At 47.2% G+C, this 16125-nt stretch overlaps 1 protein-coding gene across 6 annotated transcripts in view; it reads right to left on the bottom strand.

The window, feature by feature from the left end:
- Nucleotides 1-15435, bottom strand: part of UNK (unk zinc finger) — a 43820-nt gene extending 28385 nt beyond the window's left edge. For 2 of the 6 annotated variants that reach the window (XM_068209470.1, XM_068209465.1), the window contains exon 1: nt 13984-14197. In XM_068209470.1, coding sequence (XP_068065571.1) covers nt 13984-14081 — 98 coding nt within the window. In that variant the 5' untranslated portion in view covers nt 14082-14197. Of the gene's footprint in view, nt 1-13983; nt 14200-15241 lie in introns of those variants that run through there. The other 4 variants (XM_068209466.1, XM_068209469.1, XM_068209468.1 and 1 more) reach the window with 4 other exon arrangements.
- Between the last annotated feature and the right edge of the window lie 690 nt (nt 15436-16125).

Raw genomic sequence — 16125 nt, forward strand, 5'->3', positions numbered from 1 at the left:
AAATCACTGGAAGATGCACACTGATGCCAAGATAGCCTCTGCTTTGTAACAGAGGGATCAGAAAGACCAGGGAGAGAAACAATACCAAGGAGCAAGGAAATGAAAAGAATAAAACCAACTCCACAAAACTCTTGTGGCTTCTGTGATGCAAAGCCAGGCTCTGCTTTACTTCCAACACCCCTCGCATTGACATCTTTATGGAGGTCCCAAGACGAGCTCCTCTCCTTTGCCGCCCTTCTTGCTCTTCCAGATCAACCCCCTTTCTGCCAAAATTCCTCCTGGACCCAAAGAGAGGCTCACAAACAGGACCTGAACCTTCTGCAGCAGAACACCACCAGAGAGAAAACCATGAGATAATATAACTATTATAGTCTGGCTAATCCAGGCTAGGACACGGTCTGCAAATGTAGGGCAGCAGAGAGATCTAACAGCAGCATCGTCTACATTCCACGCGCGGGTGGGGGTGTGTTTACACCCCCGAAACTGTGCTGTGGCACCTGGGGAAAGGCCTCTGCTGAGAGGATGTGGCAGCACTGCTGGTCTGGTGTCACACCAGTGTAAACCTGGAGCAGCTTTTACACCAGGTCCTCACTCAGGGCACGGCCACTGTCCCTGGGGCTCGCTCCCATCCCACAGCTGCTCCTGGGTCACAGCAAACCAGCCCAGGGAAGGCAGCCCAGGCCTGGGATGCTCCTGCGAAATCTGGTGTGGGCGCTTCGCTTTGTTATTAGCATTAATACTAGAAATGACTACAGTTCAGGGCTGTAAGGAGATTCTCAGCCACTTGTCCAGAAGAGCCTCCAGAGGCAAATCTAACAAGAAATCTACAAATTAATTTTTAGGTTGTGTGTTTTGTCTTGGGTTTTGGTTTAGGGTTTTTTTTTTTTTTTTTCTATTTTGTTCTGTTTTTTTCTTCAAACCAAGTCTTACACTCCTGATAAGATTTCAGATATCAGGGAGAAAATGCCCTTCTGCCATTACCACTTACTTTAGTAATGTGTGCCTTCTCTCAAAGTATTACACTGGCAAAAATGCCATTTCACCGGCACAAAAGTACACGGCAATGCTGGGGACATTTGTTGGCATTTTTCTATCAGTCATGTCCTGCTGTTTCAGACAGGACTGCATGAGGCCATGGACCTCTCTGTAAAGTCTCAGGTGGTCTCAGCTCATATCCTTCCTGAAAAATGCACTCTGTGAGGTCACTGCTCTCAGCTTTCCTCCTCTGGAAGCTCTGAGTGGCACTGATCTGTCCAGCAGGATGGAGAAAGTTTTCCTAATTCAGGTTAGGAAAGGTTTAAAAAAAAAACAAAACAAAACAAAACACCATATATATATATATATATATATATATCCTACCAGCTTCACTTAAAAATTTAAATTAGTGCTTTGAGCTAACACAGATAAAATTATCTGAAGCAAACCAGGGTGTGCTTATCCAACAGACTGTCTGCTCAGTAGACAGCATTGCAAAACCCAGGAGAAAATATCTAACTATAGATATTGATATTTTAAATTCAATAATGCTTATCTTTTGGGAATATTTTCAAAACTGCTATTTTCTTCTTAAGCTCAGAGAGCCACCCCAACACAAGAGGAAAAGAGCTGTCCATATTAAATCAGCTCTCTAAATTCATTTCACCCTCATAAAATTTTATTGCAAAAGATGATATCAGACACACTTTAAGTAAGAAACCCATGACTCAATTATTTTCTTTTACTGAACTGTGGTATTCCAATTGAAATGAGTCAGTGGTGCATGACAGAATCTACTTATTCCAACAGGATACTCAATAAAAATCCTACTAATACACCTTTCGTTTAACATATTACTGATAGAGAAAACCCATGATATGCAGCTCTGACATTGCTCAGGAGGTTTTGCTCTTGAGGCAAGGGAGATGTTTCAGAAAAATGAGATAAAAACAGGGAGTTAAAGAATAGGATTATTCCAAAATAATTTGGAGAGTTTTATACCAGCACTCACACAATGTCTTAGGAAATGCTGGCATTCCAATGCAAAGCTTCCTTAAACTCTCAAGATTTCTTGGAATTTAGGAGGAAAGATGTGAAATAACCTGACTTCATGGGAGTTGTAGTTCCTTGTTCCTAGGGGTGGCACAAGCTGAGCAAACCCCTGAACCAGTAGCTGCAGACCACCAGCAGCCTGGTTTACAACTCTGCAAAGTTTAGTGTCCTTCTAGTAAGAGCAGAAGTTGAGAGAAGTCTGTTTCAATAAATATTTTTTACTGACTGGCAGATGGAACTTAATATTGAAACAGAGCCTTACATGAATCACTGTTGAATATGAAACAATAACAAACATGTTTAGCAGCAATCTTCAAAGTTTTAATCATAATTTTGGGAAAAATTCTCATTAAGTTCTATGAGAAATCTGTGTCAAGGCGTGGTTTGGGTTGAAAGAAACCTTGAAGATCATCTATTCCCAACCTCTTGCCCTGGGCAGGGATGCTCACCCACTAGATGAGGTCAATCAGCTACAGTGGCTCACCAATCTTGGATATTTCCCCTTTTACCACATGTAATGGTATTTAGAAAAATAACATAATAGACCTGACCAAGCCCTCACACTTGACACACCAAGCTTTTTGCATACAACATGCACCACTTGGCACAAAAGGCAAACATCTCTCTCAGGACATCTCCACAACCATCAGTCCATCTGCCTCTCCACAGCCTCAGCAGCCAGGTGCAGTTCTGTAAACCTTGAGAAGATTAGAAAGCATTTAAATCTCAAAGAAAAGTATATGGATCACTTTATAAAAATAAAAGGCTGACTGTGAATGTGGGGAAGGAGAAAAGGATGAGAAAAAAGTTTCAGTAAGCTCAGATCTGTCAAGAAGATAGACTTCACATGCCTCAGTGTTTTCTTTATCACCTAAATAAATTGAACCATCAACTGGAAAAAGGTCACACAGCAGACAGCAGTGTGTGATTTTAAAGCTGTTAGATTTCCCCTCCTCCATTAGAGCTTGACAACAATGTCAGTCTAAGGGCAAATAAAGAAAGTGAGAGTTGGAGAGACTTATTACAGATGCATGGAGTTGGGTTTGTTTGGTTGTGGAGGTTTTTTCATTTTAAGACTTCATATAACTCATTGTGAACCTCAGTGGTCAAAATGACAGCTGCTCACATCCATAATCCATTGCTCCCCCAGCTTTTGTTGTAGAAGTAGGTAGGCAGCACTCAACTCTTCCATTTTCTCAGCATCTGAATGACTTAGCAAGCAAAGTTGAGCTGGATGCTTCCAAAAAAAATGGAAATGCAGAGTGTACTGCAGAAGGTAAAATACAAACTGCCAGACTACAGGAAACAGGATAACACACCAAAATGCACACAGTCACGTTCAACAGTAACCTGATCCCTACTGGAGCTCCATTTCTGGATATCAAAGGAGACCACAGGCTGGACTAGAGCACAGTGAGTTAATTTCAGCCATGATGGATGAATTCTGTATTACCAATACTTCATAGATAACTGAGCAACTGCAAAAGTTCAGGCTAAAAATAACACATGTTGGCAACCATCAGATACCGTCAGGATATTTTTCAATTAGAAGGAAAAAGTCAGACAAACAGTTGTGCCTTGTCTACACCGAAAAACTAAGGGAAAATGGAGAAGTGTGGTGCTGGCCCATCATGGGAAGATGGATTTGCACCAACTTCAGGCAAAACATTGTTCAGTTTCCACAGTTATAGCAAAAATGGCTTTGTTTGGAGAGAAATGCCACGCTGCAGTCGAGAAGCTCATCAACACTCTGTCCTGATGAGGAACAAAAATCAAGGCTTTCAAGCCGGAGCTCACTTGATAAAGCACACATTTTTCACATTTGTGAGCAGCCAAGACACGAGCTCCACGAGCCACAACCGTGTTCCTGTCCATGGGTGATGGGGAAGAGGTGCTTGCTCAGACTTCCCAGGAGCTGTGCATCCCTCTGCTTGGCACCCCTTGAGCTGTGTCACTCAAAACCCGACAAACAAAGCAATTTGAGTCATTTTTTGGCAGCATGCTGTCTTTAAAAAGCAGGCACTTGTTGCATCAGCAGACCATGAAATGTATATAACCAAGTCATACCAATAAAATCCATTTCAAACACAAGTATTTGTTTACACAGAACTTTCACCTTTTTATTTGAAACAACCCAAGCCCTGGCAAAGGCAAACACTTAATGGCACTACATTTCAGATGCATTTCCTTAAAAGCCATTCACCAAGATCCAGAATTCTGCACAAAGCCTTGAACTAACATTTACATTTCCTTGAGTTAGTTATCCCTTTTTTCCCAAATTACTTGGCAATGAACATGCATTAGACATGACCTCAAAATTAACTCAATATTTAGGCAGTTCATGCAATGTTTTAAATACACAGCCCATTTTTCCAAGTTTAAATGACATATTTGCAATTTGACACCATTAGTTTATGTAAACTGTGCCTAAAGCACGTTTTCCTGTTTTCAAACATGGATCACCCGGATTGAGACAACCCTCATCCCTCTCTGGGCTGGTTTTGGCTCCATAAGTATTTAGTTGTCATTAATCCTTCCCTACAGCACCTGTTTAAGTGCTGAGTCTATGAAAACAGGATCATATGGAAATAATTATTTTACAGTAATGTGGGCTGAGCCTGTTGCAGGGCAAACACCGGAGCTCACTGCATCCAGACAGCTGCACACTGCTGAAGCTCTACCTGCTTCAGTTGTCAGCACAATATACCAACATATGCTTAAATATGAGCAGTTAAATATTTTACTACTAATGACTTAAAAAAAAAACATCCATCTCCAGACTTATCTATTATGGTCATTTATTCAGCTTACAGCCAAGTAAATGTTCTCTCTTACATTAACTCATATATTAACTTTTCTTATCCCATCTCCTATGGATGGGATGGATGATGCCTCTTTATTCCCAGTGTTAGTGTTTGTAGAAGGTAGAGCCCAAGTGTGGTTAACACACACCAGGCTTGGCACAACAAACTCAAGTCTGAAAAACACACTGATGTCCTGTGCTGTAAAAATTAAAGTTCCAGTTTCCAGCAAAGGTTTTTTCCACACTGTACTTCTCTCACCACCGATTCAAGCACTAACAAAGCCTACCCAGGGCTTACAACTGTAGAAACACCAGGGAAGGCTGGGAACAGGGCTGGGCTGTTTGAAAACTTGTGTTACTCACTCTGCTAGTTCCCTAAAACAAAACATCCCACATGCAAGAATTCATAATGGCCAATTCAGAAAAATATTATTTCCATACAAGCCGCTCCACAGCTCAGGCTTTCAGCTGCAGATTGTTATGAGCATTTTTAGCCAGCTAAGCCTCAATCTTGTCTCACAAGGGGTGCTTTGGAAACGGAGCACAGTAGCCTTCTCTCTCCTGGCCATGCCAAGACCCTCATGACTGAACACACAGCTCGTAGATCAGCTGCAGCCCCACACTCACAACAGTTTTAAGACAGAACACGAGCTGTTTGAAGGGCTATATTTACACAGGACCAAAACCAGACAACCAAAGCTCCACGTGACATGACAGCTCTATAGTGCTCTCACCCAGCCCAATCTCCATTGGAAATTAAATAGCATCTGCTTCTTCTCAGGTTAAACACCAACCAGATTTGCACCAGCCTCTTTGGAAAGGCTTTCATTTGTGAACAGACATTTTCTGCTGTGAGTTTGAAACAAAACACAGTGATTATCTAACAAGCATGAACCTGCATCCATAACCCATGTGCCAGCACAAAGATAAAAGCCAACCCTTACTGGCTGATTTTGAAGAATCAATGTCAACCATTCAATCGATTTTCTTTTCCGCTCAGCACTCAAATCAGACTTCATCTGTGCCTGCTGTGGCCCAGTGGACTCGATTTCAACACTCCACACAGAAGGCACACCTCTGAATAAATGTCCTGCACACTCTGGTGTCCAAAGAAGCTCCACTGCATGTGGACAACAGCTCTCCTCCAAGGGGAAAGCAGGCAAACCCCAGGCTATGCCACAGCTTCTCACTTCTAACCAACGCACTGATAAATCTGGTGGCACTCTCATGATATTTTAAATGTGCAAACAATATTTTTTTTTTTGTTGCTGTAAATCTGCACAGTTGTCCTCAGGCATCTGCTGTTTGTATTTCTGCTATGACAGTAACAGTCAAGTGCCATCAGTGAAAACTCATGGTCTATTGAAAACTTTAGAGGAGGAAAAAAAATCATCTCAGAACACACTGGGTGTGGACTGACAGCTTCTTTTTGAGCTGTGGTGACATGCTGAAGACAAAGGATAACAAATAATACTGACTTTAATTTTTTCTGCAGATATTCATAGAATACTGACTTTAATTCTTTAATACTGACTTTAATTCTTTTTTTTTTTGGCAGATATTTGTATTTGCAGCCATTCATAGAATGGCTTGAGTTGGAAAAGACCGTAGAGATCATCCAATTCCAACCCCCAAGTTCTGGTTCCAAGTTCATCCAGAATAGTTTCGAAAACCTAATTCCCTTTTCATACGGCCATGGCTACATATTAATCAAAACAAATTTTAGGCATCCAATGATAAAAAGCCATCCCACCTTAATTTCTTAGCTGCACTTAACAGTGTCATCATTCTTAGGAAGGCAGAATATGCTCTGCTGAATTGGATTTGCCATTTTGACCAACAGATAGTATAGTTAGAGATGGTATGAGATTTTTCTTGTTTGACCACAAATTCAGTGCAAGTTTCTTCTCTACCATTGTTCTGACAACTTCATTCAATTAAATGTCTCTGACTTCTAACAAGAGATAAGAATCAGGCCCGTATTGAGCATTTCAGTCAGCTGACTCTTTTATTGCCATCACTGCACTTTAGTGCTTAAAATTGCTTAAAATATTTATTTCCAATAAAACCTAGAACTTTCCTTGTTGTAACAACCACCTCCTAAACCTGAATGAATACTACAGCAGGGTGAGGGTCTGTGAGTCAGAAGCTGCACCAGAACTAAAGGAGAGAAGGAATTGTTGGTATTCATTTCAAGGGAACGTTCATTCCAACTGATATTTCAAATGTCAAGCTGGTATTAACTGCATCAAGCACTGATCAAAATACACAAGACAAGAGATTGTTGAGAAAATTATCCCAAGCATCTAAATTGGCTGTCATCACTAGGAGTTTGGGAAGGTACAAGCCTTCAGCATCTCCCTCTGCACTTCTGCTGAGGCTCCATATATTTGATGCTCTGATATAAAAGACAAACTCTCTCTCAATAAATTAGAGGGGACAAAAGGTAGCTAAGAAATAGCACTTGCTCCACAGCCTGCTGGCACGTGACCACCCATTAATTTAGGACACTGGGGGGGAAATTGCTGCCTGGCTCTGTGCACACACAGCTTTCAGGAACAGCTCTGTACCTGATTTGCTGAACGTTACAGAAAGTTTATAGAGTATATAAATTCTTTATAAGATAGAAACTGCTGTGATTGACTCCCTCTTATAATTCACAATTTCACCAAAATCCAGGTTCAAGTGGAAACTGATACAATATTAAAAATCAATGACAATTAGACCCAAAAAAAAAAAAAATCTTAGCTAAAGTGATATAGGTGATTCCTAGGCAAAGGGACCAGGTAATTTCTCACCATCTCTTTCAGCCTATTTCTGCTGCTTTCAAAAAGATTGAAGTTTTTAAAAGCAGAAAGTTAATGGAAGGAACAAAACCTCTCCTCAGCATCTTCTAAAAGTGAACATGGCTCTTCATGTCCTGACAAGCAGGTTTCCACAAGCCTCAACACAGCAATTAAAGATATTATTGCCTCTTTATTTTGCTCCTCTCTCGGAAATTACAGCTCCTTTAACAGGGACCACAGAAGGGCTGTGTCCCTGCCCAGGCTCAGCCGGGTGCATTAACACAGTCCCCAGTGACAGCTCATGCTAATATGCCACACAATAAGTGTGATTAACTGGTGTCCTGACACATTCCCTCCTGCCATGCTGCCACAGGGGCAGGGACACGCAGCAAGCAGCCAGGCAGGGATGCTGGAACACACTGCAGGGAGATTTTCCCCAGGACACTGGTCAGACCCCTTGGAACAAGAAGGATCAGTGTTTCAGCTGCTCCTAGAAGATAGTAAAACCTTCTTCTGGAAGAAGAATAGCTCTAAAGACAATACAATGTTAGAATTCCAACAGAATGTTCCTTAAAATAAAGCCACATGATGTAAAAAATACTAGACAATACATAAACTTACAAAATGAGAAAAACTGATATAATGGGAAACTCTAAGGTCTGAGGATTTTAGGATCATAGAATAAATGGAATTGGGAGGGATCTACAGAATCAGCAAGTCCTAGACTTTCTAGAACAGTTATTAACCTTAATATTGTCTCCCATGCCACAAAGAAACTATCCTATATGCTAATGTAAGCAACATATAATCATCAACATAATACTTTTTATTACATGAAAAATTAAAGAATCATCTTCCACATTGAAACAATTCTGCACCATTGAATCCCTCTCCTCTCTCACAGTTTTGAATTTTTGAAACACCAAACCTTGCCAGACCAAAACTAATTCTGAGCATGCCACAGCAGTACACGAAGCTATTTGCTCTGCAAAATATTGATATGACACCTCTAGAGCAGTTATCCATATGTGAATTCCCTGTCAGACTGATATCCAGAAGTACTCAAGAAGTGGGAATGCAGCAAGCAAACCACAGGTCCAGCCCCACTTCAACAAGAGGGAAAAACTCCTTTTTGCCCTGACACATTTGGGGCACAGGTTGGGCCCAAATGCCCTCGCCAGCCCCTCTCTCAAGCTGGAGCCTTTCAACGCTTGGCCTCTGAAGAAACATAAAATCTAAAATGTTATTTTCAGCACATGTGTTCACTGGTGAGAGCATACTGTGAAGGCAGCTCTTCCTGTTCACACTCCAGCACTTTATATTTCCAACTTCCTGTAACTATTCACACTTCCTAATAACAGCTGGCAGTGGACATGCACTCAGTGAAGTTCACACAGACTCAAAAAATACCAATAATAATAATAATAACCAGCTGATACTTTCCTGATAAGATGACATTTACAGGTAATGATGTAGTAGACCACTGGTGCTTTCCCAGGTTTAAAAGTATTGACTCACTCTGTGCTTTCCTAAGGGTATTACCTTCCACTGTATATAATACAATAATAACATAATCTATTATACATCTTCTGTGCTTTCTCCAAAGGTATTACCAAATCTGAAACCTAAAAACACCTGGTTTTGTTTTTTTTTCTGGGTTATTTGGGCTTTTTTTTTTCTTTGTTTAGATTTGTTGAGGTGGCTTTTTTTTTTTTTTTTTTTTGTTTAAACAACAGGGCTAGTTTCTATAACTTGTATAAGTCCATATCAGCTTATTGATCTAAGAGTTATCACCAGTAAAACCAAAGCATAATTAGGGCAGCAGTTTGTTATTTTAAGAGTCCTGATGGTTTAAAAAGAACACAAAAGGTTTCTAAAAACAATTTCCAAAGCCTCAACTCGTGCAGTAGGGTGTGAAGACCACCCAACTCAAGCAGATCAGATGTATCATTTAACACACTGTGCAGGCAAATGTTATGGGACCTGGAAGAGCAAACAGCAACTCTGAAAAATTGTTAGCTACACATCTAGTTTTTGGTTTTCTTCCCACAGACACTCCATCTGCACCTTTGAGATCAGACATGTCCTGTTTGCTCTGCCAGTGGTAAGACACTGTCCACTAATAAGGAGATAAGGATTACTCTCAGCTACTACGGATGCTCCGAGGTGTGTTTTTGAGTGCTGTCGGTTTTGAGTAAGAATTCACAGGTAAAATTTTGAGATAAGGCTTTAAACAAGCACACCTATGGTCTTGGTATTTTTACTTCTTCTTCACCCCCATTTCCACTGCTGTCCTAATCTGAATTCCTATTTAAGGCCGAGAAACCACCAGACAAGGCACGATGCAGACACAAGAATGTCTCTGATTTCAGTTATAGCCTAAGTATTTCACCAGCTCCATTTTCATCCCCATTTACAGTGTCCTTCATTTGAGTCTTCTGGTCTCTCAATGCCCCAATGGCACCAGAATGGTTGCAAGAGAAAGCTTGGATGAGCACCATCCAGCAGTCACTACACCACAGCCCAGCCAGCCATGTGGATGCAGCTCCAGCATGACTTACAGGGTATTAATCCTTCAGGAATTTCCCACAGTTCCTCTCCTTGTGCAAAAGGAAAGACAAGTTTTTTGCCTTTTATGCTGCAAAGGCATAATCACAAAACTTATCTTGATGCACTGCAAAAGAGGACAGGATGTGCTCCCAGGCATCTCACCCAGATCTCAAGTCAGGGTACAGCCGGTCAGGACACGGAATCCTGAGGGTCACTTCCAAGGGTGCTGCTCATATTTAAGATGGGCAAACTCAAGAGAAATGTCTTGAGTAGCAATGACTTGGGTTGTGCACAAGAAATCTGTGTCCCAAAGAATTTATCACCTAAATCAGAGTATTTTCAACGCTGTTTGTGAGAGCGTGTACTCTGAATGCTCTGGACTCAAGGGACTCTGTTTTTTTATTAAATGGGTTAATTTATCTCCACCTGAACGTTTGCTTTCCTTCAGAGTTATTAAATTGTCTGACTTTCAGGTGAATGCACAGTGAACAAAGGCTGCTCCACTTTCACTTATCTAAATTCTGCCAGATCAATAAACACCCAAGCAGTGGAAACAATCTTTACAATTCACAATTAAGGCATCAAGCCTGACTGAAACCAACCACACTGCCAGCAGCCAAACAGAGGAACCATACCAAAACAAAACTACCCCAGAGCACTCTGTACCTACAGCTCCAGTGACTGAGAACTTGCTTTCAGTTTCTTCCAACTCAAGCTCTACCCACATGAGTAGATACACATTAAAGACAGAGGTACCTGCAGAAATAACATGCTAGACAGAGCCGAGAAACACTGCAAAACCAATCCTCAGCTGAGGTTTGACAGAGCCTACCCAAATGAAATCTGCTTCCCATCCAGCCCTGCAGAGCACATCACCCCAAGCTGATCCCAGCCTCCAGGAACCCCAGGAACGAGGCTGTCTCCCCGCTTTGTCCCCAGGAATACGCTGGTCTCATCCTGCTACGGGAGCTGCGGGATCACAGAAAGCAGCCACGTGCAGGAGCATCTAATCCAGCAACCCGGGGAGAACACAACAGCAGCCACGGAGTATTCTGTTACTCACTCGGGTTCTACAAACGGAACACCAGATCCCCGGACAAGGAGCACGCCATCCATAATTAAACAGCAAACTTTGGCATCTACCAGCGACTTGTCTCCAGGAATATCCAGCTGCACACCACGACTGCTACCAAAGGACACAGATCATGGAAGTTCGGCCTCTTCTGCTAACTAACAGTGACAAAGGTGTGAGAGAGCATCACCAGCTCTTCCCCACGTTTTGTTTTGCTGCACATGTAAAGTAAACATAAAGGCTTCCTGACAGAAAAATAGAGGTCCAAAGTATCTAAAAAATCTCATGCAAATAACACCAAGAGTTTAGAAATTCATGCTAATACAGAAATTGGAACATTTCCTTACAAATACAACCAAAACTTTCTGAGAGATCCCCAGCACCAGATTGCCTGTCCCCAGGGAACAGCAAAGTATGCAGATAATTAAGCTTACTTGAGTTTACAACTTGTAACCTTCATGTCATTTTATGGAAACAAACTGTATTTAAGGGAAAAAAAAAAAGGCAGAAAATATTTACATTTTGACAACATAAAACTTGTTCACATGAGCCACCACCAAATAAGTTCCCATATGTTATCAGGAGGAGGTTTACAGTCTGATGTGACCCAGTGTACACATCCTAGACTTCCAAAGGATGGCTCACATCCCGCTGTCAGCACTCAGCAGCCCCCAAACCCGTCTTTCACTTATGGTTATTCAGCTCCTCTGCAACTGTTTTCAGTGAAGTATTTATAGCATCCATCTTCAAAACACAAGTTTTGCCCTCTGGAAAGAAGCTAATTGCACCACCAGCTTTGTTCCGCGCTGTCCCATTTCCGTCCTCTTTCCCAATCTCCTCCGTTTCTTGAAGTATTTCTTCTTCTATTTTTCCTAATACTTGACATCCTTATTTCCACAGTCATGCTTAGTCAAGTTATCACCTTCACCTTCCTCTATCCTGTGTCCTCACTTTCTCAACCTCATCTCCTTGTTTTCCTCCTCACTTTTGACCGATTCTTCCTCCCATCACTAGTGTCACTCCACCTCTACAGGCAGCTCCTGTTCCCTCTTTTTCTCTACGGCAACATTCCCAGCAGACTCTTCCATGCCCATCTCCCCCATCAAACTGTCAAACTTGTAGACCACACCAGAAACTACAAAAGTTCCCTAAAGACCATGACAGGATCTTCACGATGACAATAAAACCTGGAAGCCCTCACTCTGCCATAGTATTCCAAACAGCCTGAAGGAAAGGGGTGGCAGGTAGCCTGTGATCCCAGCAGCAGGCACACAGGGTGTATGGACCCATGCCTGTGGATTCCTCAAAGCTCTTTTTATTCCAGGTATCCCAGTGTGGACGCAGGGAAGTCCACCACCAACCTTATGAAAATGGTAAATTAAAAGCACACAGAGCACACGTCTCCCTTTGGGTGGGGGCACCGACACAAGCCAGAGATACGAGTATTTGTAGGGTATTTGTAGGACAACACCCTACAATGATAAGGGCAAACGGCCCAGCACATATATTTTGTTCACAAAGAACAGTTCCAAACTGCTCTCTTTTAAGGACAGGGAACACACGGCCTATTTCCAGCCATACCCATCCATCACCAGCCCACCTCACAAAGATAATGCTCGCTCCCAATCCGTTATCCCTATTGCACAAGAGGATGGGAATATCCTCCCCACAACCTCCAACTCCAACAACTGATCACAGGCCAACTTCACACAGCTCTGACAGGTTGTGCTTCCTTGGGACAATGAGTGAAGCGGTATTTTTTGGTTAGGAAAGACACATTCCAGCAACAAGTGTCCCCTAAGGGAGTGTCTCCAGGGATGGAGGTGACGCACACCAATGGTGGGCCCCCCACAGCCAGGTCCCACCCGCGCAGGGTCAGGAAAAGCAGGAACGGGGCAAACGCTCGTCCAGATTTCAATGTAAACCTTCCAAGGGGGATATTCCACACACCAGTGTCGTTCCCGAAGTCACCTCCCAGGAGACAGACCCGCTCCATCAGCAACCACCGAGGCTGTGACCCTGGGGACCTCCTGTCACCTCCCACCTCCCTCCACAGGTGCCAAGGAACGCCCGGGACTGCTCAGGGGATGGAGGACAGGAGTGACAGCCCTGGGTGACGGCTCACCCAAAGCTCAAGCCCTCAAAGCGCCACGAGGTGACACGCGGAGGAACGGACCCCGACCCCGGGCAGGGGTCAGAGCCGGGGACGCAGGGGTCCCCTCACATCCCGAGGGACAGATGCCCAGCCTCGGGCCGGGGTGTCACCGGAGGGGCCGGCGCTGCACCAGCACCACGGGGGAGGGACCAGGGGTGTCACTCGCGGCTCCCCTCACCCGCCGCGGAACGGATCGGGGGTGTCGCCCGGCGGTGCCCTCACATCCCGGGGGATCGACCCCCACCCCAGGCGGGGGTGTCAGCCGAGAGGGAGGGACCGGCGGCTGAGGGGCCGGGGTGTCACCCGGGGGTCCGGGGGTCCCCTCGCCCCCGGGGGAGGCGCGGCGGCCCCGGTGCATCACGGGGGTTTGGCGGGGCGGCGGCGGCGGCGGCGGGGGGGGGGTCGCTCATCCCCCGCCCCTCCCGCTCCCCCCGCCGCCCCCGGCCCGCGCCGGCCGCGGCCGGTTCCAGCCGGTGCCCGCGCGTCCCCCCGCGCGCCCCCGCGCGCGCCGCACGCTGACGTCAGGCGCGTGTTGGCGCGCGGGCGGGCGGGCGGCGGCGGCGGCGGGGAAGCTCCCGGCTCTACGTACGTGTAGTGCTGCGGCTTCTCGGGCTGCGCCTGCAGCGCGCTGGCGGCGCTCGCCGGCCCGGCCGCGGCGGGGCCGCCCGCCACCGGGCCCTTGGACATGCCTCCCGCCTTCCGCCGCCGCCGCCGCCGAGGAGACCTTTATTATTCACTCTGCGCGGTCCGCACGGAGGGCGCCGCGCGCAGGCGCCGCCGCCGCCATTGCCGCCCCGGTGGCGCGCGGGGCGGGGTGGGACTTGTAGTCCCGCCGCGCGCGCGCCGCCCGCCGGCCCGGGACGCGGCGGGCGGTGGCTTCCGGCCGGCGGGACTACAACTCCCAGAGGCGCCCCGCGGCGACGCCGACTCCCCGCTTCCTGTCGCGCGGGGTGCGGCGGGAGGTGTAGTGCGTGGAGTGGTGGGGGCGGGCGCGCCGGGGCGCCCCCCGGTGGTGGGGCGGGATCGGGGCCGGGGGCGCCCCGAGCGCAGGGACGGCACCGACCCCTGGGGGGACAGCGAGCCCCTGGGGGGACACCGAGCCCGGGGGAACACCGAGCCCCTGGGGGATACCGAGCCCCTGACGGGACACCGAGCCTGGGGGGACACCGAGCCCGGGGGGACAGCGAGCCTCTGAGGGACAGCGAGCCCTGACGGGACACCGAGCCCTGAGCGACACTGAGCCCCTGACGGGACACCGAGCCCCTGGGGGACAGCGAGCCCGGAGGGGACACCGAGCCCGGAGGGGACACCGAGCCCTGAGGGGACACCGAGCCCGGGGGAACACCGAGCCCCTGACGGGACACCGAGCCCCTGACGGGACACCGAGCCCGGGGGAACACCGAGCCCCTGATGGACACCGAGCCCCTGAGGGACAGCGAGCCCGGGGGAACACCGAGCCCCTGGGGGGACACCGAGCCCCCGAGGGACAGCGAGCCCGGGGGAACACCGGCCCCGAGGGCGGCACACGCTCGGCCCAGCCCCTCCGGGCCGGCCGGGACGGGAGCGGGGGAGGCCGGTCCGGGGGAGCTGGTGAGGGGCCGGGAGTTATTTGTGTCAGGCGGCCTCACTTCCTTCCTCCCCCTCTTCCTCTGCCTCAGGGGCTGCGCGTGGACGCGGGAGCGCGGCCAGAGGGTTATTTTAGTGCTGGCATCGCTCGTCGCTCCACGGCCCTCCCCACCCACGGGACAACGCCGTGCAGGGAGTGCCCGGGAGCAGCACTGCGGCCCGAGGAGGAGGAGGAGGAGGAGGAGGGGGAGGAAGGCCCAGCGAGCGCATGAAGAACCTACCTCGGAGCAGGTGACACCAATGGCACCTGGCTGCTGGGACATCGGAGCACGGGCTCCCCATCCTCCCCTGGGAGAAACCACCCCCCCCACCCCATCCCAAAGCGGCCGTGTCCAAGGAATCGGCCGAATTCCCATGTGGAGCGCTTCCTCTGCCAGTGAACTTCTCTCCCAGGGGAGGAAATGATAGGAGTTTCTTTTAATAGGACTTTGATCTCTTGGGCTCTGCACAGAACCGCTCCTGGCGCTGGGAGCTCCAGCCGTGTGGGGAAGGGCACACAGCATTTATCGGGCAAACGCCTTTTTTACCTCTGCCAGCCCACACGGGGTGAGAAACGTTAATAATAAACTTTAGGCCTGGTCTCTGCAGCTGGTTTGGGGCCACAAACCACTTTTTAAATTCCTATTTATACTGATTTACTATCTGCTACAGGCAGGCTTGTCCTGAGGTGATTTAGTCGCTTATTCCCAGGCATTCGCAGGAATAAGTCACAGGATATCAATAACTTCTTATTCATCTAACCACCCTCCATGGAAAGCTGGAGCGCTGGAATGACGCAGTTCCGGGTCAAGCAGGGCTTTTCCTCAGTCAGTGCATGAGCAGGTGTTTCAGTGAGTACCTCCACACACACACCTGTGCACCCAACCAGAACCTGCTGGAAAAGCCACTCAGTTCCTGAGGAATCGCACTGAAAACACCACCGACCTGCGCTTTGTCCAAAGGGATTTGGGTGCCGCGGGCTCCAGCCCCTCCTGGCTGGTGTTCACACCCTGGTGCTGACGCTGTTTTCCAGTTGTTTCACCCCTCAGCACACGCCCTGCCGAGCCATGGGGAAACGCTGGGGACACTCCAGCTGAGGTGCCCAGGGCGCATTATTCCCACCTTT

This window comes from Anomalospiza imberbis, chromosome 19 (genome assembly GCF_031753505.1).
Source record: "Anomalospiza imberbis isolate Cuckoo-Finch-1a 21T00152 chromosome 19, ASM3175350v1, whole genome shotgun sequence".
In the NCBI taxonomy this organism is placed as follows: Eukaryota; Metazoa; Chordata; class Aves; order Passeriformes; family Viduidae; genus Anomalospiza; species Anomalospiza imberbis.